At 29.3% G+C, this 24,676-nt stretch overlaps 1 protein-coding gene across 1 annotated transcript in view; it reads left to right on the top strand.

Moving 5' to 3' along the window:
* The window catches only part of LOC129958622 (inactive pancreatic lipase-related protein 1-like), a 60,632-nt gene extending 36,392 nt beyond the window's left edge, over positions 1–24,240 (top strand). Inside the window, exons 4-10 of the mRNA XM_056071220.1 lie at positions 344–452; positions 2,674–2,787; positions 10,895–10,978; positions 15,996–16,253; positions 19,584–19,716; positions 22,535–22,711; positions 24,042–24,240. Of these exons, the coding sequence (XP_055927195.1) occupies positions 344–452; positions 2,674–2,787; positions 10,895–10,978; positions 15,996–16,253; positions 19,584–19,716; positions 22,535–22,711; positions 24,042–24,117 (951 nt within the window). The 3' untranslated portion in view covers positions 24,118–24,240. The remainder of the gene's footprint in view (positions 1–343; positions 453–2,673; positions 2,788–10,894; positions 10,979–15,995; positions 16,254–19,583; positions 19,717–22,534; positions 22,712–24,041) is intronic.
* The last annotated feature ends 436 nt before the right edge of the window (positions 24,241–24,676 follow it).

Here is a 24,676-nt window from a genome sequence, read left to right as displayed (position 1 = left end):
AATTAAGAAGAGAGGGACATTGAAGATTTTGTACTGAGCTTAACATGTAAATTTGAATAATGATAGATATTTCCATCATACTGTTTTTTAAAATTATTTTATATTATATATTTATACTAAGACTTTTTTTCATCATTTTTCCTTTAATATAGAGCATGAATTACATGACCCTGATTTATTTCACAAAAGAAAGAAGGGGAAAAAATCATACAAAGAAGGGTTAAACTTTGCGACCTTTCTTTTTATTCGTGATAGTCGCATAAATTATAAATGAAAGCTAAGACACGAGTGAATAATAAGTCTGATTGAACTTTCACTAGTAACTGATCATTTGTGATTCTAGCGCAAGTATCGAATTCCACCATCTGATATTCACATCATTGGATACAACTTAGGAGCCCACGCTGCAGGATATGTCGGAGAACAGATACCTCGGATAGGAAGGATAACAGGTAAGTAACAATTATAAAGGTAGCTGAAACATTGTATATGATGCTTCGATTCACTGGAAATCTTTTGAAGAAAAAAATCTCAGAAAATATTTTTTGGAATAAATCATTTCAGTAAATATGTAACTTACATATCTGTAGGATAAATGGAAAAAGAGAATTTTCCTCTTTCACAATAATAAAATAAAACTACTTGAAAGGGTTAGGAATGTCATAGAGTTTATCAGCAAAATTAAGAAAATACTTTTGTAAAAAAATTTAAAAAAAAACAAAAAACTATCACTTTCCTTTTTAATATAAATTCTTTAAGTTTTTTAACGTACCGAAGATTGTTTGACAAATACTTATTAACCCATTATATTCCAAGCTATTTGGTTATATGCTACTAGTCAACTTTAAGCTAATTTTCTTAAAATTTTAAGAAACGGAAGAACCATGAAGAAATCATTGCAATGAATTGAATTCTAATTTTTTTCAATCTTGAAAATTATTAGTTAAAAATATATAAATATATTTAACTAATTTTTTTATATAAGCATAATTATAGTTTAAAAAATAAGTATATTTCATTTTTTGATTAATATGAAGTTTACAACAAATCCATACAAATCATAGAAATTACAGTGCATATAAAAAATAGAAAAATTACCTATTTTTCAATGCTGTTTTCCTCTTCTTTTAAGAGTTTTGAAATAATAAAAAGTTTTGAATGTTATAATTTTGAAAATCGTAGAAACCCCCAGACTTTTAGCATTTTGTTTGAGGAAGCAAAGTTATACATTTATTGTAAATGGCATTTTAAATATTAGCAAAGAAGGATTGGCTATTTACCTTTCATTACAGAAAATAGAGTAACAGAAATGATCGAAAAACGTTATCATTTAATATTTGTTGTCGATGATCATTCATTTTGGTAGAGTGGGAAAGTTACGTGTTATATCATCATGCTCAATTGAATAGTCCAAAAAGGAACTACCAACGCTTGTTTTAGAAACTGAAGGAAGCATTCGACGCGAAAATTAAAATGAGCATAGTGGTGAACGCATTTCAGACCCCATTATGGCAGGGATCATGAGTCCAATCTTCACACAGCGATTGGAGCGAAAGTAATTCGACCTTCCACCATTATTGTATCTCCCAGAGACGTATGAACCAACCACATTACAGAAGACTCTCCTTTTCATATCTGAGGCTCATCTTTGTGGGATTAGCCCTGAAAATAAAAATAAGGCATTTAAAACAACTAATATGTTTTAGATCAAAGCTTTAAATAAAAAGAAATTGATATTCTGCATGAAAGATATTTGCATTTAAAATAAGTTTCCTATCTACATATAACGATGATATAACTGAGACGTACTAAAACAGTTATGTTAAAACTCGTTACGACATTCAACAATCATTTGATCCCTTATAGAGTTTTACTTACAATCCACTTGATTTTTAATAATTTGCGTAGTCCTTTTGGCAATATATAACTTTTCAACAGTTATTTTCTATAAATTTTAATCTGTCTGTGATTTATGACTAATTCTTATCACTAATGGTAATTTTGATAGTTTTTCTTAGTAGCTTAAGCATTTCTAGGGCCGTGGGAAGTATGCTTACACCAAATTTATCAATATTTGTATGAAATTATGTAGGTTGGCATAAGTTCTGACAATTGTTTTTACAAAGACAGAAACTTAGATGCTTCAGTTATTTATCTTACACAAAATGATGTGTCTTGATTTATTACTTAATTATTAATTAACCAAATTAATTAATTAATCAAATTAAATTTATCTAATAAGCTAAATAAATCCCTTTTCTTATTCTAATTGCCTAAAATATTTTAACATAATATGACTAGAAAAAAATGGCCCTTTAAAGGGTTAATTTTATAGATCTGTTTTACCTTTAATAAAAGAGTAATATAAACAATACAAAATGCACACATTCTTTATGTGTATATACATATATATATATATATGTTGCGTCAAGAAAATTCAAATACACAACACATTTTTCTGAAATGTAATAATGTTTTCCCAAATACTAACATACAACGACATCTTAAATAAATTTCATGATAGCTTTCCTGTAAGGCACACGTTAGTTAAGTTTGTATAACTCTTTTAAACAGAAAATTAGATTCCAAATGTCTGATATCGTTGAATATTTTGCGTTTCAATAATGTTGAATATTTGTATTAAGCGATCGCATAATGGCATTGTTTATTCAGGTCTTGATCCCGCTGGTCCTTATTTTGAAGACACGGATCCCAAAGTTCGTCTTGATCCATCAGATGCTCTCTTTGTTGACGTAATACACACTGATAGCCCTCCTGCTGCACAAGGTATGCCAAAGCACTGTTCTTACTCTATTCATTTCCGAATTTCAGTGAGTACGTTGAAATGAAAATAGCTTCCATTTCAATATTTCGAAGTTCATTAATATCTGAATTCTGTGTTTGGTTTGATTCTTTGGTAAGTCCAGATGAAGTTTTAATTACTTGAACGATTGAAATGCACTTTAATTCTAAGGTAATTCTAAGATAATACATTTGTTCGTTGATGAAAGGGCTATAAACGTATGGTAACTGTTATTGCGGATAAGAACTTTCCGAAACATGAATTTCATTGCCTTTGAAAAGGAAACATGAATAACCATAGAAGAATTACAAATATGTTCATTTATTTCATTTTCATGCTGATAGAAGATATAATTTCATCAATGAATTTGTGATTTCATCTGTGGTAGAAATTAAATAAACCATTATTTGTTAGTAACTTAATTAACAAGTAGATTTTATTTTGAAAGCCATTTTAATTCACACATCCTGATAACATTTAATCAAACAATACCTTTTCACATAAATAATCCTCACAATGATACCTCCACGTGGAATTAATAGAGGATAGTTCGCAGTTATTAATATTTAATGTTTTAACTTGTTTGTCTAAAATCTTATAGCTTTAAACCAGCAATTCTTGGATGTATATAAATTTATTTCGTGTATCTTGGAAAAAGTTCTAATAATTTGGATCAAATTTTATATTTAGATAAGGTTTTGCTTTTTAAATTAATCTACATAGGTGCATTTCCTGAAAAAATGCGATTTTACACATATACACAAAAGACATATTTTTGCAACTAATTATTAGAGCCTTTTTCTATCTGTTCTTCTCTTTATGACAATGTCATCTAGTGCCATCTCCTAAATGTTCGTGGCACTAGAATTGTTGCCATAGATTGATAACCTATTGGTACGTCAAAATTTTGTAAGATGGCGCTGATGGATGTGAGATGAGGTAAGATTGAAAAATATTCATATGTAATCATGAATTCATGTCTAAATATTTTCTCCGAAAAAGACGATTTTACACGATTAAAAGAAACCTGCTTAGCGACCAACTTGGTCTTCCAGATATTAAAAATATTGAACCAAATTAAATCATTATCATGTTAAGTTAAAAATGTGTAGAAATGCAAAACGAAATTGACAAGTAATTAAAGGAGGGACCTTCATATGTTCGTTGCATATGGTTGCAAAATGTCTAAATTCGCCACTGGCCACACCTCGCCAGTAAGAGGAAGTATAACCATTATGAGTTTAATGCACATCCACATTTTATAAAAGTAAAAATGAGAAAATGCATTAGTATTTTCATGCGTTAACATTTTTTTAAATTGGTTAGTGATTCAAATTCTTAGAATGAACGTTCATTGCTGTAAAATACATATGTGGCGTCATTTAGTTTCGTCACACTTCTTTATTTCTATACAAATCCGTTACACGCCTATTGAATCGGGTACTCCGAAAATTATTCGAGAAACCATACTGGAGAGACGAAACGATTGTAAGTGATCTTATCACGTTTTTCCTGAGATATGTTGGCGAAGATAATCAACGAGACTTGGGACCGCACTTCTACGTTTTCAGGCTCACAAAACCATTTTTGTTAATAATTGCTGAAACCTTTGAAGGTTAAATAAATAAGTAACCGCCTTTTTACAAATAATAAGCGATTTCATCGATATGTGACTATTTAGAATATAATTTCTGTACCCAAAACCTTTTTTCTAATTGGATTTTACACACGTAAAATGATTTATAAAAATTTTCATTCATAACCAGAACAAAGTGAGCATATATTCCCAACTATCGTAACACATTCCCATTTTGTATATAATTTATTGATTTTTAATGAGAGTCAAACTCTAAATTTTTTATTTGTTATATCCTATTAGAACAGGATGTAATTCGATATTCTGAATTCGGGAAAATATCATGAAAATATTGTTAAAAATGCTATTGGAATTTTGTGCTAATAGCGTAATATTGAGAATATATGCATCTCTCTCGATGACTTATTTTGGAAAATTTTCACGAAGATGCTTTCGGTACTGAAACGTATAATAATCATAGAAGTTCTTAATATTGGTTTCAATAAATTTAATTAATATTGTAAATTTTTTTTGTAGATTTCTGAAAGTTTACTTTGTATACTTACAATATTCAAGTATTAAAGTATATATCTTTCTTTGATGAAATTCTGTTTTGAAACGAAAGTTTCAACATTGCTCCTATATTTAAAGATCAACTGTGTCCATATCTTTCAAATTTAAATATAATTATTGGCAAATTTACATTCTCCTTTTTCTTTTTCTTTTTTATTTCCTTTGTGCTTAAATAGTTACACTTGTTTACTATACTCATACCGATTTCTTATATTGTTATTTATAATATTAATATTGGTACATTTTTCTATTTAATGTGAATACTTGTTTCTGTATGTAAACTTCAAATGTTTTTGTAGTCTTTATGATTTTGCTGTAGAGTACTGTGCTCTTTACTAAATACATTTTTTTCACTTTATTTTCCTCTATTATTATTGATATTTTTCCATACAGTTCTTATGTAATTAAATATGAAATTGAGTATAGGAGAGTGAATATTGATTATTAACTTGAGGATTTTTGTATCTAGGATTGATTAATTTTAGCTTATATTTTAAGTAACGTTTAATTTCAAATTGAAATTTGATATCGACTACGCTGGAGTTTATCGGAAGTGCTGGTGGAAGAAATTTGTACACCCGTAAAAATTACCTATGTAGATAATTTTTACGGACGAACAAATGTACATCCGGGAATGTTTAAGGATGTGCAGAAGCATTATAAAGTACTTTATAATGCTTCCATTCATACTTTTTATAAATATAAAAAAGAAGTTTAAACGCCAAAGAAATTTTTTATCTCAAAGTTAAACCTGATAATTTTACTTCAAAACTACTGGCTGCTTATATAAAAATGCTATTTTGTTTACATTTGAACGTTATTTGAAATATTAAAATGGAAAGTATTTTGACTTTGAGTAATGTGAATCAATAGTTTTCATAGTTTAAGGATATAATTCTAATTCTTTCTTGTTAGAAAATTCACAAATCACAACCTAATATTTTAAAGTAATTTACAACTTTTTAACGTCATCAACTTATGATAAAGACGGAACAAGAAATTATTAGTTATTTAGCAGTATGATTTACAGTTCCCAGTGCATTTTAATTGTCAAGTTATTGAAATATTTTCCAATTGTTGTATTTCGAATATTGACTATATTGGCATTTTTTTGGATAGGACACTAAATATGCATATACAAAAGAAGCACGAATTTTATGATGCTTCCATTCATTCTATTATGATTTTAAAAATGGTAATTCTAATATTAAATGAATTTGTATTTTAAAATTGGATATTTTGTTTCAAAACTGTTACTCATTAAATTCAAGTAGCCTTATTTTAAGATCTGTACATTATAAAACTGAAAAGTTTCCGTTGTAATATTCTTTCATAAAAATTATTAAGTTTCATTTCAAAATCCTAAATATCAAGGTCTCCTTTTGCGAAAGAGGAGTAAAATTCAATGGCTTCTGAAATAAAAGTTCTATGATTGAACAATAGATGGCGCTGTAAGTAAAGGAATGAGAAGAAGGTCGAAAAGAGGATCTGCTTTGGCGAACACTCTAGAAATAATCAGCTTTCATTTCGAGAAATAAACGTCAATTAGTTTTATAATTTAGGAATGTATTTCATCTTCTTATTGATTAGAAAAGTCCAGAAGTGGTAACCTAAATAAATAAATGCAATTTTTTAATGTAAATAAATGTAATAATAAATACGAAAACATTTATTTTAAATAAATAAATGTAATTAATAACAAATACGAAAACAAGAAATCATAAAAGTTGACCTTTAGAATAATTTACTGGTTTCAGTGCTTTGTCATGTTTTTGAAATATAAATTCCATCTTGTATTTTGAAAACCGAACTAAACTGGCTTTTTTTTAAAAATGTTAGGGTCGAAATTTACGTGGCATAGAGAATTTCAGCTTTATGCTGTTCAAAATTTAAAAAAAAAAAAATTAAACATTAAACGAAATTTGGAATTAAAAACTAAATTTAGTCACTTTTCTTCAAAATTATAAAATATTATTACGATGACAACTCTAAAGAAATGCTTTTATAAGTTTTATTATAAGTCTTAAAATGTTTATTATACTTTGTCACTCATACTACTTTCATGATATATCTTGCCTACGTTTTTAAGTTTAACTCATTTAAACTAATACCTCACTCAGAAGCAACTTTCAAGCTATTTTGAGGTGGACCTCACAATTTTGAACCATGGTCAGTTAACGAAAATGACACCAGAGTTGGCTCTAATTTTAGATTATTCATTATTTTATTTAAAATTTAGATTATTTATTATTTTATTCTAATAAATATAAAAACTTCCATTATATGCTCGATACAAAGAGAAGGAGCCAAAAATACCATGTCTCACATAAAAGGATTTGTACGGAATTATACTATTTGGTTTTTCTTATCTTACTTCTATTATATATAAATATTTTCCAAATTAAAGCAAGCTGTTTTAATATCCTGTAAAACTTATTAGAACTTCTTCCATAATGGAAATATTTTCTTGACAACCTTGTGAACTAAATCACTTTCTGTAATAGAATTAATGTAATCTTTGGTATCATATTTTAATAGAGAAAATCTTTGTAAAATAAACATACGTAGAAAAAATACACGTAAATAGAAACTTATTACCGGATGATAATTTTAAACAAACTTTGTAAAATTGACGATAATTTTTTGTATCATTTGAAATAATTCATTTCCCTTTTTTGAGCGCAGAGGGTGGAAAATTGAAATCTCATTTTCCTACCCTGTGACTTAAAATATTCAAAAAGAAGGCCGAAAATATTAGATAAGCAGAAACATTTCAGTAAGAAAATTCAGAAAGTGCGAAACCAATCCTTATATAATAACTATAAATTATTGAAAATTGATAAACACTATGAGATTTAGAAAGAAACTAAAATTAAAGTGCACTTATCTTTTTATGGAAATGAATTTCAGTAAATGGAAAAATAAAGTATTATCATTTTTATTGTTTTTCTGCCCTTTAAGCTTTTTGAAACAATCGTTGTAAATAAGTTAAAATCTGAAAATAATTGATTGTTGTGTCATTTGAAAGTGTTAGTTGGCTTAGCGTCACGTTTTGGGAGCGAAATTGGAATTACTGTAAGGTGAACTTCGTAATTCTGTTCGAAAAGTGGTTCGATGATGACTCAGGCAATACCGGAGTTTATGTCTGCCTTTCACATCATACCAAATGAAGAACTATTGGCCGCCTGACGTTAAATTTAATGATCATCAAGGCATCAAGCGCCTATGCCTACACATTTAGGGAGTATAAGTGCGGCATACAGTACTGATGAATCTTTAATGGAATCGGGTTTCGAACTCGAAACCCTCCAGTCCTGAAGTCTTAACAAGTTTTGTTTAACAAGTGTTTTGGTTGGATGGTTTTGCCGACTGTTATTACATGCACTTTAAAAATTATGTGAATACAAATTCACTAAAATACTTGGAATAATAAATATTTGATGAAATGAAATGTTAAGTAGTGAATTTAAGAATTTGTTTGAATCTTCTCGCAGGAACGCTTTGATTAATTGCCCTGCCGTTATAAATTAAAACGACTTGTGCTATTTTCAAAGATTTTTTTCTGAAGCGTTTATTTCTCATTTGTATTAATACTAATAAATTTAATATTTAGTAATAACTTCATAAATAAAGTACCATAGTTCTATTTATGTTTAAACATTTATATTTCGATTACATGATGTCGTTTAAAATAATGATAAGTCTGTAATAAACCATTTTTAGAACATTAATTATTGGCTCTTCTGATAATTATTGTGTTTAACATTTAACTGACACATTTTTAACACCTGTGTCATAAAATGTTAAGTGATATAAAAATAAAGCAAAAGTTTTCAAAAATCTATTGTAATTAGAAGTTGATTTATCAAGTTTAAATCTGATTCTAAGTGAAAAAGAAATAATAGATCGTATTTCATATTGAATAGATTTTACTAATTCATTCTTGTACCTTCAATTACTATTTTAAATTCACATTCAGTGATTTGATTTCCCTGTCTGTCTTATAATTGAATGAATCGTAATTGTATTTGTCTCGTAATTGATTGTATTTGTCTCGTAATTGATTGTATTTGTCTCGTAATTGAAAGAAACTTCGTTTGTTAAATCATTGATATCCTCTTTTTTCATCTCAGATGTTTTTTTTTTTTTTTTTTTTTTTTTTGCCTAAGAAAAGAAACAATGGGCTAACTATAAACGAAAGCTTCTTTTTAAAAGTAATTGATACATTTTTTGAAAATAACTATGGTTGACATATTAAATGATAATTCTTATCCGATTTCGAAACTATCGCTCAAATGTATCACAAGTTTACTATAGGATTTGTTTACGGAAAGATATCCTCTTTATTGACAATTCCAGAGCGAAATATTCGGCCTCTGGCAAATGAAATGTGACAAGGAATTAACCGGAAAGTTTTCCTTTAATGCGTTGATAGCCTAACATCAATTGCATATTTGTCCCTTGAGATTGAAATCAGCATTTCGCATACCGCAATCGTTCTGTTGTAGAAACAGTCGAAAACGATTTGTTTGTTTCTGTTATAATGCGCATTAACTCGAAAGCAAAGCCCGAATTATGAAAGTTCCGAATCTTTCTATTACTTTCAATTTTTCTTCCTAGTATAGAAAATTCTCAGTGCAGTTGATGACCAAATTTTTCAGAGAAAAACTCTGTTCACTATGATTGTGTGTGTTTTTTAATTCCTTTGTCTTTTTCGGAGACAATATAAAATTTAAAATTGAATATCAGTTAAAAATATACTTACGGAAAGTAAGCAAAATATAAATCAAAACTTTTACAAAATGTGCAAGTGTAATTTCTCTCGAAATAATGTCATCATGAGTGTGAAATTTGTAAAAGAGATTTGAAAGATCTCTTTTGATTTCAACATTTGATTTGATGGTCATGAACAAATACAAATCAAAACTATTAAGAAATTTCTTAAACTCATCTCCAACATTTTATGATAACCTTAACCTTAAACTAGCTACTGAGACCCACCGGAAGGCACACGAAAATATCTGAATGCAACGGACCGCCGCAACAGCAACACTGACGGGAACTATGGTTGAGCACTAAGGGTCATCACCGGCTACAGTACAACCCTTCGTTTGGGAAGTACGCCCCGTCATTGATGGGAGGGCCAGATCCCCACCTTTTGTATACCCAACAGGGTGGCGAGAACCAACCACCATGCCGGAAGCTTCTCATCTTGAATTATGAGGTGCTAACCGGAGAAGAACATAAGACGTAAGCAAAATGTTCACAATTTTGAGGATATGAGCATTACTGGACATACCAATAAAAAGAAATTTTAGGAATGCAAATCGATTAGCAAGATAAGAAGCATCCCCCAAATTGACAGCTATTCATTTTCCATTAAAGTCATAGTCTAAAAGCTTGGCATAATCCCTAAAGCTAGTTAGCTGCTTTTTCATAATACTAAATTTGCTGTATGTTTCTCTAGATTACTGACTTCAACGAATCTTTAATATACATCTTAGCCCTATGATATGGGTGTCATCCATTTTTAATATCCCAAGATTCCATCGCCTTTGAATGGGAATCGAAATCAAAATTATAATTCTAACAATATCCGAGCAAATCGTGAATGTTTTAACTTTTTCTGGATAACATGCAAAATTGTCTAAAATGTGTAAAATCTTCGCTCTCTAAATAATGTAAGAAGTAATAGATTTATTAACGAAAGCATGTTGACATGTACATGAGCGAGAAAGTAAATGCAAACAATGAAATATTTTCTCATTGATTAGCACACGCAGATTCAACTTTTGAGCTCTACTGAAATTCGATTCTAAAAAAAAAAACAACTTATTTTTCATTTCAGACTATTGTATCCCTTTAAAAATTCTTTTAAAATGCGTCTTCATTTATAATTTTGATGCACTTGCCATTTAATAATTTTTTCTTCTTTTGTTTAGTTGCAGGAATGTTGCAACCAGCTGGACACCTGGATTTTTATCCAACACCTGGATGGAGGAGAACAGGCTGCAGTTTACTTGATGGTAGATATTTAATTGAAATTTTCTTTATCATTTTTGAACAAAAATAATTTACAGTTGCTATTTTTAGGAATTAAATGTCATATATTAACATCTGTAGAACATGGTATGTTCTACAGAAAATTTAGCGAAAATTATTTGTTTTACAAAAATATTATCTAAAAAAAAGATAGTTTTAGAAATTAATTTGTTTTTATAAAACTGCAATGGTAAGACAAAACCAAAAACTCGCACTCTCGTTTCAAAGAACATAATAAAATATATCCAAAGGAACAAACGCACTGTTTTAAACTTATATATAACGCAGAAGCTTCTAAAATTTCTAAAACAAATAATTTTACAGAAAGTTGTCAATAAATCTTTCATAGATTAAAAAACTAATTATTAAAAGTGCAATAATTTCTGGTGCATGTGCATTTAATTTTATAAGTAAGGAGATGAATTTTATTTCTTTTAAGCTTTTCTTGACTGGAAAATTGTCAATGAATAATTTGATAATAAAATATATACTCAATTTTGCTTTGATTATAAACATATATACTTTTTAAATATTTTAAAATTATGTTTCCTTAATATATTTGAGGAATTAAAATACCTGATTTTGACTGCATTTAAGGGAAATATAAATTTATTCATTATCTCTTAATGAGGTTGCTCATTTTTAGCAATTATAAATGAGATTTATAACTTTATTGAGTTCTTTTTATTGGATGGGTAGGTGCATACAACGCTTTTGAAAGGAGGAAACTGCTGTTTTTATTTGACACTTTTTACTTTTGAGCTTCATATTGAAAACATTATAGCTATCTGGCTGTAATGTTAAATCCCTTCTGTCTGCGAATCCAATGATATTAAAATTCTTCAGACGATTTCGAAAGGCCCTGTAGGGAGTAGAACAATGAAAGTTCTTCTCTTAATCTATATTGATAGATGCAAAAAAGACTGCTTCATTTCTTAAACTCCTGAATTTGGTGTGTGTGTCACAATGAAAATAATTATAGAAGACAGCATGTTTTTACACCAGGAAAGTATTATATGTATGAAAAACCTGAATACTTGAAACTTCTATGTAATTTAATTAAAATATATTGATGTACTAAAATGCCAGACTTAAAAAAAAACAGATAATGTTATTTTTTAAACAAATTTTCTTGAATATCAAATATTCCATAATATAATTTTCCTTAATATAACAGTTACCTAATTGGTTGATCGTAATCATAAGCTCTGGAGATTTCAGTGCAATAATTTGAGTGTCATTTTCCATTCGGAAAACAGGATGTATCATATATTTAACGTTATGAAATACAGTTTTTGTACTTCCTATATTCTGCTCTAAAAAGGCTCCTGCCTAGTCTGAAAACAAAATTTAACTCTTCTTAACGGATGAGTTTTCAAAGAATTTAATATAATATTTCACTATAAAGTATATTTTTTTAACCTTAAGAAAGAGCATAAGTTTATTTAAAAGTGTTCAGTTTATGCATGAAGTGATTATCAGGGCAAAAACGAAACTATAAATCAAAAGAAAATGAATAAGAGTGAAAATGAAAAGAATTTGAATAAGAGTGAAAATAAAACACAGACGTATTATATGACGAGCAATGAACCAAAAACAGTTATTCAAGTACATACAAGAAAACACACACACACACACACACACACACACACACACACACACACACACACACACACACACACACACACACACACAAAAGAACAACAGATAAATATATCGCGCAAATAAGCATTGCTTTTAACCACAGTAAATGGCAAATGGCCCGCAAATGCCTTGCATGACGTTCGAAAATAATAGTAATGAAAAATAAACATTTGGCGAAAATCAAGTATTTTTACTGAATCTGTCGCACGAATATATATTTTGGACACCTTTTTTCTGATAATAAAATATCATCTTTGGCGAGAAACAAGCATTTTTACTGAATCTACAGAGCGAATATATATTTTTCACTTCCTTTTTCTGATCAATCAAAACCAACATTTCACACTGAACTACAGTTGTAGTCACTAGATTACATTTATAATTTAATTAATTTAAGTCATTGCGTTTATGTATTTTTGCATTTATAAGTATGTGGAAGTATAGACCGCCGGACTCTTTCACAGATTTGGTTCAAAATTTAATAGGAATCTACGTTTTAGATGTGTACCAAATTTTGTCTATGTAGCTCTTATATTTGGTAATTATCGAATTCACTTCTAATAGAACCGACATATTTCCTCTGAATGTATTTAAAAAAATTGATATGAATCTATAAATTTAGTGTACCAAATTTGGTACCAAGTCCATGTACGAAATCTAGATCAAAGCATTTTTGAGTTATCGTGTTCACAGATAGACAGACGCATTGCCAAAAATGTGTTTTTCGAATTCGGGGATATATGAAACATGGATATCTGTTAAAATCTTGGATTCGTATTTTGTGACAATTACAATACTTTCTCTATACTTTGTACTCGCGAAAGTGAAAAAATGTGGAGAATATAATTGTACATATTACAAGGAAAAGCTTTTATAATAATTCGGCCATGTATCGCTATTTCCATATGTGGAGCATGCATTCAAGAAATATTTTTGAAACAGTATTGCAGGCAACTTGTGTACCTCGATCTTGCTTTCTGTTTCTTAAAAAAATAATTTTTAGAATTTTTTACGGAAAAAAAAGTAATATCTGAAGAAATTGATTCCGTTAGAATCACTTCAAAAATTTTCAGCAAAATATGCGTCAACATGGTTATTTATCTTACAGCTATAACAAATGATAGGATAATGGATGTTGATGTTCAAGGAAAACATATTTTCCAACAACATTTTGTTATCGCTCTATTTTCTGTTTGCAGATCAAATATAAGTCGATTTTAAAATCATTCGACCCTTTTTGAAATGAGTGTCATTTTTGAAAGTGATAGTTTATCTAAGAAGTAGATAAACAAGTTTAATTACTAAAAACTTATCATCCTCTACATCATTTCTTATAAATTCGTGCTTTTATTAATAATGCATAACGATATCTGATCTGTTTGTGTTTCAAACAACCTACACATTTTATTATTTCTCTTCTATCCTTAAAGTTTTATCATTGTTGATAGTAGTCTAGAACAAGAATGACTCTATTTTGATATTATAATAATTTTCTTAAGTGAGATGTAATACTACTCTTAAACAGCGATAAACATATATCTACAGAAAATTAAAAGCATAAGGGAATGACAAAAGAAGGTTCCAGAATATCAGTTTCAGGAGAGAACAGAGCTTCATCTCTCATCTAAGTAATTAGTTCGTTTTTTGATAAAAATAATTAGAACTTCGAACGCATTAAATTATACTTAAAATAATTTCCACTACTTTTTTTAAATATCTAATCTGATGAGTGGAAATTTCTATGACTGCGAATTTGAGATCCCTTCCTACGTAAAGGAATTTAAGGTTTCGGAATAATCTGGAAGAAAGGGGTAAAATGAAACCTTATAAAAATTGTTTTATATTTCATGCAACCATTTCACTTTTCGAAATCTAAAACAAAAGTAATTAATCATTATAAAAGACATTTGAACCTCAAATAATGAGTTAAGTTTTATTTCTTCTTTTAGTATTATCATAGTTGTTTGTTAAGCTCGCTTATTTCCATTTACTAATTAAAAAAAATGTGAGCGATATTTTAAGTTAATGAGAAATTGTTATGTTAAAATGAAACTGGATATTCTGAACAGGACATGGTATTTCTGAAATCATATCTGCATTCACATTTTATTCGTATAAATAAAAAATACATTACCAATATTGATTATTTTAAGTAGCAAGTGGCATGAAAGGCTACACTAAGGAAAAATGAACGGCAACACAAATTTGCACCTTTTTGTAGTTAATTTAGCAAATGAATCTGATTGATTAACACATGCATATTAACAAAAAGAAAAACATATATTCTTTAAAAATATATGCTTATATTTATTATGATAAAACATTTATTTAGTTTACATCAGCATTTCTTAAAAGTTTTAGGCACGTTAAAATGTTTTGTTTATTCAAATCTTTTTACATCGAAATAAGGACCTTTAAATGTTGTTTGTTGTTTCTTATGGCACAAGCCATGGACAAGCCCGCTGTTACGAAGGCAGCGATTTTGAGCCGAGGGGGGGGGGACGGGTCTCTTGTCTCTCTCTCTCTCTTTTTTTTTTTTTTTTTTTTTTTTTTAGTAGCGTTAACTAGGGCAAAAGTACAGCTTTGCTACTCACGCATCACTCATTTGCTTGCACAACCCCTTTTTACAGGAGGACACATTCACACATCTCACAGATAAAACAACCGTGCCCAAACCTTAGCCGTCCTGGGTTCGAGTCCCAAACAGGGACTCGCACCCATGACGCGCGGATCACGGGGAAGACGTGCTACCCTACCAGGACGCCGGCACTTCCATAAATGCATTTATTTATTATAAAATTAATGGATTGTATAAGTGTATATCAATAGGAAGAAATAAGTTTTAAAAATATGTAAACAAATTCTTTAAATTAGATAATACAGAATAATGATCACCATTTACTTTTCGAAAATTTTCTTGGTTGGATATAATTTTTTATTTTTTTATTTTTACATAGAGAAAGAAAAATCTCATTTAAACTACGTTATTTCGATTTAAAAAAATAATCTCATTGAATATCTAAATGGTTCCATTTTGAAAGAATGATTACGTTTTAAAATGGCTTTATCATAAATAGAAATGCCTTTTTTTTTTTTTTTTTTTACTATAAACTCATTCCCGTGATTACCTTGTGCAGATAACGAGGATTTTGTTTTCAGATTAGAAAGAATAATATCACATTTTAAACGAAAAGAAATTACAATTCCCACAATGTTTTATATAAATATTTTTTATTTATAAAAAGTGTTACATCAATTCCCATAATGATTCATTTCTATAGTAATTTGTTCAGAATAAATGTACTTGATGTTGATAATCTCTATAAATGTAACATTTTCTTTCTTCTCACCTTTTAGGAATGAAAAGTTTCCGTCGCTGCAAGGCAGTACACGCACCTGAGCTTTTTACCGAATCCATAAATATGGATTGCCCTTTTTATGGCTATTACTGTGACTCGTACGCAAATTTTTCAAGTGGTCAGTGTGACCAAGGATGTGGTCAAGATATGTCTCGGTGTGCTCCTATGGGATATAAATCAGAAGAATGGTTACGTTTCACTTCTTCCGAACCCGTGACTATGTTCTTGGAAACCGGCTTAGATGAGCCTTATTGTCGTAAGTACAGCTAACATGTCATATTTGTTTTGTTTGATATTTATTTTTATATTAAAAAAATCTGCAACTTGCTAGTGTTTTAGTTGATGTTGTATGCTGGTATATATATAAATTGATAAGAGTTCTTTGCGATGTCCCTCAGCATCTGTTCTTAAACAAAGGATACGCAATCAATTACTTCTTAACTAAACAGTTGAGTTAAATCGAGGGAAATGGGTTCGCGAATCCAAATTCGATTAATCGTCCAGTTGTGAGAGGTGCACATACAATCAATCAATCGCAGTAGTGATTTTCTTACATCATTCTTGTTTGTTTTTTTGTTCATTCTGTACACATCTCATAAGCAAAGGTCGATTATTATGTACTTCACATTTTGTATATAGAACACATTCCATTTCAAAAGACTGTTTCGAAGATTTTTTTTAAAAATATTATAAAGTAAATAAATAGATTTTTAATGAAATAAAGCCATGGTTGGTATATATATAAAATAACTCCTATATCCGTGCTCGAACATTAGAGAACTCTACAGTAACACACGAGAGACTAATTACTACATTAAGCTAAGTAAAATGGATCCATATTGAATTTTAATTATTTTTTAAAGAAATAACTTTAAATATCACCAATTCTTTCCGGCCAAGAATTGAAATCTGCTACAATTCTCTCCAGTAAATTTGAAGTTGTTGAAAGATGTTGAAGCTGCAGTGGTGGTTTTTGACATTTTGCGGCTCTAGGCAGGACATATTACGAGGCATTTCTTTTAAAAAAACCGACCAATATCGTTTCACATTTTTTGCTTTATCAATGATATATTTTCATAACTTTGTGAAAAGAATATGTTTTTATTTGTTTTTTATTATGACTCATAACTGCTTACACAAAACAATATCATTTCACATTTTAACTTTATGATTGATTTATTGCATGTTAATTCTTTATTTTAATATCTTTGTGGAAAGAGTATGTTTTTATTTAGTTATTTATTATGACTCACAATTCCACTTTTTTACTTTCTCAATGATTTATTTTAGATTAATTCTTTATTTTAGTAACTTTGTGCCAAGGGTATGTTTTTATTTATTAATTTATTGATTATGACTCATACTAAATTGTGAAATGAAACAGACAGGAACATAACTTATGACAAAGAGCTTGAATTATCTTTGTATTTTACAACTCATAGAATTTGTAATCTTTTAAAAAATTTTATGTAGCAACTAGGCTGATTGCATTTTTTAATCGAGCTGCCTGTGCTTCCTTTTAGGCCAGCAGCATTGGCAAAAACTACCACAAGAAAGTTTTGTTTAAGAAAATTATTTGTACGCAGAAATCCTGCAGCGTGTTCTGTAGATTGTGTGAAATCGTTTATGGTATCAATTATTTGTTCGAGTGTTTGCTTGTTCCATTAGACAGCTGCGTACATAGGACTACCGATCGATGGTTGATCGATAATCTTTTCAAAAGGTGGTTTCTGATTTTTATTGCTGTACAACTATCGTATCGTTAGTATGGGCACTCAAATTTTATATCTTAAACTTTTAATAGTAGATAAATAGTCGAATAATTAAAATTTGAGTGAATGCGTCTGATCGTATTATAATCATTTATATATCTAAAGCAGAATATAATAATCCCATCAAGCCTGTTAGTGATTAACTTTTCATTAATATACAACTCATCAATTGTTTAAGTATTGATAAATGTGAACTTAGGAAATGTACATTCATTCTGCTCTGTCCCACATTTCATACAATACAAAGGAGTTTGAATTTATTCCTTTTTTAAAATAAAATGTGGTCTTCGAAGGACTAAAGGGGTGGCAAGATTAATTGAGATTTTGGCACATTTGATCACTATTCTATGAGATAGATACATTTTGTTTTTCATGATACATGATATACTGTATTAAGAGAAAAACCGAGGAAGAATATAAGCATAAATAATGCTATAAACCAACTATAACTGGTAGTTGTGCACAAACGTTATTCATGAAGGACGAATTAATCCTTCTATAATGAAGAATGTGTTAAATTATATATTTATAGAGCATTGTCTAATTGCTGTTTCGTGAGCTTCCTTGGAAATGATAGACAGCTTCTTGAATGTTCAACACTGATTCAAATTTCATACATAGCATAAAGCATATTTATTTTATTCAAATTTATGAATTGCATGAAAAACATTAAGATTATTTTTAAATATCTGAATTTTAAGGTTTTACGATTTGAAGTTTTTCTTAATGTGTACTAAACTGATGTAAAAACATGGTAGTCTCAATATTCAAAATTAACAGCTTGACAAGAATTTAAAGGAAAACGTCAAATATCCTTTAGAAGGTTTAAGATAATCTCGTGAAGCAAATTAGTAATAATCTCCAAAACAATTTACTAACATAACCATACTCTCTTTTACCAATTTACCATTTGAATAATCTTACCAGCATCTATGACAGCAAAGTTTGTGAATTCAAAGAAGAAAAAATATCTAAAACAGTCCTCTAGGTGTTTCATAATTTAACTATTTAGAGTTGTCTACAGCTGTAATTACTCATTATAAAAATTTGAATTGGTGAAATCAAAAAATGAGAATAAATAAACTTTAATTAAGGACAAACATTTTACAAACTTTAATTCTTTAGTTAAAAATGATAAACTAAGGAATTTTCAAGGAAATTACGTTATGCTTTGATGCTCTATCTATAATTTTTCAGTATGCAAATTATAAATCATGAATACTGTAAAAAACGACGTTTCAAAAGTGTGCATGGCTAATTTAATTCATTTGTTACTTTTTGTTACGTCAGATAAGTGGATATTTTTAATAAATGTTTTGGCACATGAAGACAATTAATGCTTACATAAGTCTAATCAAAATTTATGCAGGCTACAGATAACTTAATAAATTACCTGCCTCAAATCTCCCCTATCTGAATAACATCTTTTTTGATTCGTGTCTAAAACTAATAGCTGAAACTGATGGTGTCATATCCGCTTTACAACAGAAAGGGGGTGCATTAGCTTTTGAGGGTAAAGTCCTCTGAGCACCCGAGGGCAGATGTCTGATTTCTAGGTCGTATGAAGATGACACTCACACATTCGCTTGCACAACCCATTTTTACAGGGGGGGGGGGCTCTTTCAAACATCTCACATATAGAACACAGGGTAAAGAACAACCATGCCAGAACCAGGGCTCGAACCCGGGACGCCCAGATCACGGAAAAGACGCGCTACCCTTAGGTAGGACGCCGGCAATAGCTAAAACTAAAAATTAAAACAAAATTCTTTATTTAAAAAATGAATAAATATTCCTTTTCTTGTATTTCCTAGGTTATCACTATCATGTAAATGTATTGATATCGTCGAAAGAGTTGACGCAAAGATACCGGAACGAAACTGGTCTCCTATTTTTAAGAATAACGGGAACTCGAGGGAGAACAGCTTTACTCCAAGCAACTCCAAAGTAAGTACACAGAAAATGAGAGAAAATCCTTGAATTTGAACTCAGCGGAAACTCACAAAAAGCTATATGCGGTGTTTAGAGCCCAATTCTTAAATGAATAGCAATGTCAAATTTAGTTTGTTATATTTCATGCAATAGATTTTTCCCGCAAAGATGAGAAACTATCTGGGAGTGAATCTGAATTGGGTGACGGTCCTATCAAAGTAAGTTGAATTTGTTGACGGTACTATCAAAGCAATTTGCATATTATTTCGATGAGATTGCTCGAAAACTCAAATTTTCGTAGAAAAAAATTGGTTTACAACCACTCTCTCCTTCCATTTACTGGATTTTCATGAAATAAGAGGAATTCTCTTAACAAAAGGTCCTGTAATTTACGATTGAATCAGGATACAGTATGAAAGGGATCCATTCTTAATTCTTTTAATTATTGGTGTAAAAAAATTGGATGTTTGTTACAATGTCAGTCCAAAAAAAAAACCGTGGACCAAGTAAAAGCTAATCAATTTAGATGAAAACAAATAATAGTTACCAAACAAAGCAATTGGTTTTTACGAGGGCAAATATTGACCAAAATTATTGAAGCTTGGGGCCAATTTTAACTTATATTCCTGACCTTGCTCTGTTAACCACCATTAACCGTCATTGCAGTATTTCTGAAACGTTAAAAATTACAATAAGAATGATGATATTGAATCGCTCTTGGCGAAGCTTCTGCCCATAAAAAACGTTTTGAGAACGTGGAAATATGATTCTGCTATATGAGGATTAAATGCCATGAAAAAATATGGATTATATGTTATAGACTGAAATTACGCCATTTCATAAAAAAAATGTCTTCTGTCTTCTTTAAAATATCCACAATTATTTAATAGCCATTCTAATAAATATTTTCTACTTGAAATGAATGAAGTGCAAGGTAATTTTTAGCATTGTTTTCTAAAACTCTTTTTTGTTTCGCTGGACGATTTCAGAACAAGGAAATAGTTTGACTTTTTCAAAGGCTTTATTTTTTTCTACAATTAAAAAACATTTTTTTATGGATGTCCTTTTTTGCTAGTAATGGACAAGGGCATACTCAAAGGTTAAGTTTTTACAATACGATATTGCATATGCGATATAACCTTTACGCATAGCTATAACCTATAACCTACACATAGATATAACCTTTACGCATATTTAGATTATGTGCAAATCAATATCTCTATTTAGGTTCGCTATTGAACAATTAACCAGGAAAAGTTTTGCTCATTCAAGAACGTACCAGCTCACCTATTTCTTGTCCAGCACGTTATGAATTACAATCAAATTGATTCCTCCCAATTACGTTTGTACCTTAATTGTATCATTTGCATTAATGCCAAATAAAAAGATTTATGGAATCTAAACCACATATAATTAAATCTAATTACAAATTTCTATTGAAAAACAATAATTTAAAACATAGTAATTTATATTGCTTTGTCATTCAAGTATCTTTGAAAATGAGAACAAACTGCACAGTTTCCAAACAAAACGGGCTCTATTGTTTTGCATTCATTTAAATCTTTTGGACTCATATTAAAACTATAATTCATATTATTATCACAAACATGCTTCAGTTAAAAACATTAATTCGAGATATACAATTTGATTATGTTACAAACCAGATAATTTTTAATTTTTTTACATTTATTTCTAAACTGGAATAAACAAAAATAAGAGGCAAGAAAATTTTATTTTCAAAAATATCGGAGCTTTCATGCAAACAGGTGGGAATGGTCTTCTCAAAACTTTCTTGCACTTTCTAATAAAGGTATTGCATCCTCTCCATTCCCAGTAAAAAACTGTGGATTATGGGCAAAGTCGTGAATGCCACAAATGCTCAGATTTTTATTTTCAGAGTCCTGCACATGAGAGTTGTGCTCTTAATATTTAAGTAGAAATCAATAGGTAGTAGTAGTTAATAAACATAACTGGTACTTTTGTATTATTAACCATATGCTATTAGAGAACAATAATTTTTATTAGAGAACAATTGTTACGGAAAAAAACCCCCTATTAACAGGTGACATTTGGAAATGAATCGCTGAGATGCGGTTAATATATACAAGTACCAGAAAACCGAATAGCATTTTGAATGTGTTTTTTCTGAAAAATTTAAACCAAAATTTAACACAGAACTGCAACTGTAGTCACAAAATCATACACAGATTTTCATTTATTTCAACTGTAGCATTTTTAAGTTATTGTGTTTACATTAGTGCAAAAGTACAGGCCGACAAATGGTCAATCTCTTGATGGATTTGGTTCTTAATTAGATCCAGTCAACACTTTAGATGCTATATCTGCGTACCGGATTTCATCAGTCAAACTATTTTTGTTTGATAGTTGTACTTGTATTCGTACAGTTTGACAGATAGACTTCCTCTGAATGGATAACGTTCAAAATTCGATAGATATCTATAATTTTGTTTATCTAGCTCTAAATTATCTTACTTACCATATTTCACCCATATAACTTTAAATGTCTTTTAATTATCGTGTTCAAAGACAAACAGACTTAATTCGAAAAACATGTTTTTCGGTCTTAGGGAGGTTGGAAAAGGGAGTTCGTCCAAATTTTTTGACGATTACAGTACTTTCTCCTTGCATACTGTGTATACGAGAAAATAAAAACTAAATATTATGATAAACTTGAAACAGGCTATTTTTAAATATAGTATTTATGATTTGTTTAGGTTAAAAGTATTACCAGTTATAAAAGAATTAAGATAGCACAAGAATTACATTTTTAAAAATATTTAAAAAGTTAATTAAAAATACTTTAATATTTCAGGCCCGTTACGTTCAGTCGGGGAAATTCCTTAGAATTTCTGATGAGCTCTGGTAATCTTGGTCGTCTCCTTAGAGTGGATGCTCTTTGGACACCATTACATCCGCACGCACCAGGGGACGAAGTGCCATTTATAATTATCCACAGTATCAGGATAACTAACTTGGAAACTACTTACAGGTACATTTTTATCCTTGAAAATATATTTTTTTTTTTTTACTGTAGTGTTGATTGAAAATTCAAAAATGACAAATTTGTGTTTTGTATTTCTAAGAAAATTAATCATAATTTTCCATAATTTCCGAAACAATAATATTTTAAGTACAAAAAAAATTAGTTATTAAGTTAATGTTAAACAAAAGCTAATTATGTAATTTTAATAATTTATTTAGTCCTATTTTAGTTTTGCTATAAAATATTCATGCTTTCATGTGAACACGTAAAACACTTGTTTTTATGTTTTCTGAAAAATTAGGTTTCATTATTTGATAAAACGTTTTTTATGTAGCAAAGAATATCTATATATTTGAAATAACTAGCACAACTAAAACCAAGCCTCTCATCCTTAACAAAGGAATAATATCTCCAATAACAATATCTCCAACTTTTATTTTATGAAAGAGTTAATGGCCCCTTGATACACATCAGTGGTCGCCTGCTCCCTCTTTATTTTGGAGATAAATCTCGAAAACAATACATCAGAGCTCATTATGTGTGGGAATCCATTACCCTTCACTGTACTAATTTCTCCAATGCCATCCCTCTAGATATGTCTTCTGATCGCCAGCCTTTATTTTCGAAAGGTATCAAGAAATAAAACTTTGAAAGGATCCTAGATTGAAAATAATTGGACCTTTTTCCCTAATGGCACAGATAATCAATCAGAATGTATGGCTAGTGCTGCCAATGAATCCGCGAGGAAAGCGGTAAACAATAACGTTGTTATTAAAATATAAGAATATCAGCTTAAATAAAAAGAAATGTGCAAGGATATATAAGTCAGCAAAACAATTGAAGTTTTCAACCCTAATTTTTCCATCGAATAAATTATTATGTATTGTTAATAATTGTTATACGACAATGCTGTCTATAAAATTTAATGTAAAATAATAATGAAGAGAAAGTTTCTTTCCTCATAATTTTTAGGAAACAAGGAATTTAATTATGTACTTTTCCTAATATTTTCTATTATCATTGTTCTAATATCACTTGAATTTTTAGCAATATCTTTGATGCGTGTCAGATTTTTTATACTATCAGTATATAAAACACCTTTCATTAGATTTATAGATCTTTTTAATATTTTTCCAAATTTAGACCAATTGATAATCATTTTGTTTGAAATTAGTAAATTCACATTGTACATGAAAAAAGAACTTCTAGACTTTTATATTAAAAATGATTAGGATTAACTTATAAAATTAGAATTAATGATTTCCTTATTTTAACCGGTACATTCAATAATTAATAAAGACATTTCCCTCTAAAATTGTTTCCTTTTTCTTTTCAGAGAAGTTTTCTGTGGAAGCGATGATAAAATCACTCCCGAACGTGTCAAAGTATATTTCAGGGGAAGTTCTTGTTAGAAGATACAGTTAAAACAACATCGATATTTAATTTGTTGAATTTTTTTTGAAAATATTATATCTTTAAAAAATGAATTTTCTGTGATTGTATGAGAGAAATAAAAATAGCTAAGCTGAATAATATTTGTGATTAATTCTTTTTTTCTTTCTGTATCTTGGCATGAATTTCTAAATCTTTATTAAATTTACATAAGTATTTTAAAATCAGGCAAACACATAATGTTAAGTTTACTGCTGAAATACTACTTTGGGGAACACTTCAAATGATGACATCACATGAAGTAAACACTTCATATGATGACATCACATGAAGTAAACACTTCAATTGATGACATCACACAAATGACTTTACTGCTGATATTACTGGTTTCGGAAACACTTCAAATGAGGACATCACACAAATGACAAGTTTACTGCTGATATTACTGGTTTCGGAAACACTTCAAATGATGAGAAGTATGACGTGGGATATTAGATTTTCTTAGGATGCTTTCGAATTAATGAAACAAACTTTAAGGGATTTCTTGGTTCCCTACAAAAAACAATTCTTGCCTAGGAT

Source organism: Argiope bruennichi, chromosome X1 (assembly GCF_947563725.1).
Source record: "Argiope bruennichi chromosome X1, qqArgBrue1.1, whole genome shotgun sequence".
Lineage (NCBI taxonomy): Eukaryota > Metazoa > Arthropoda > Arachnida > Araneae > Araneidae > Argiope > Argiope bruennichi.
This window is presented reverse-complemented; position numbering and strand designations above follow the sequence as displayed.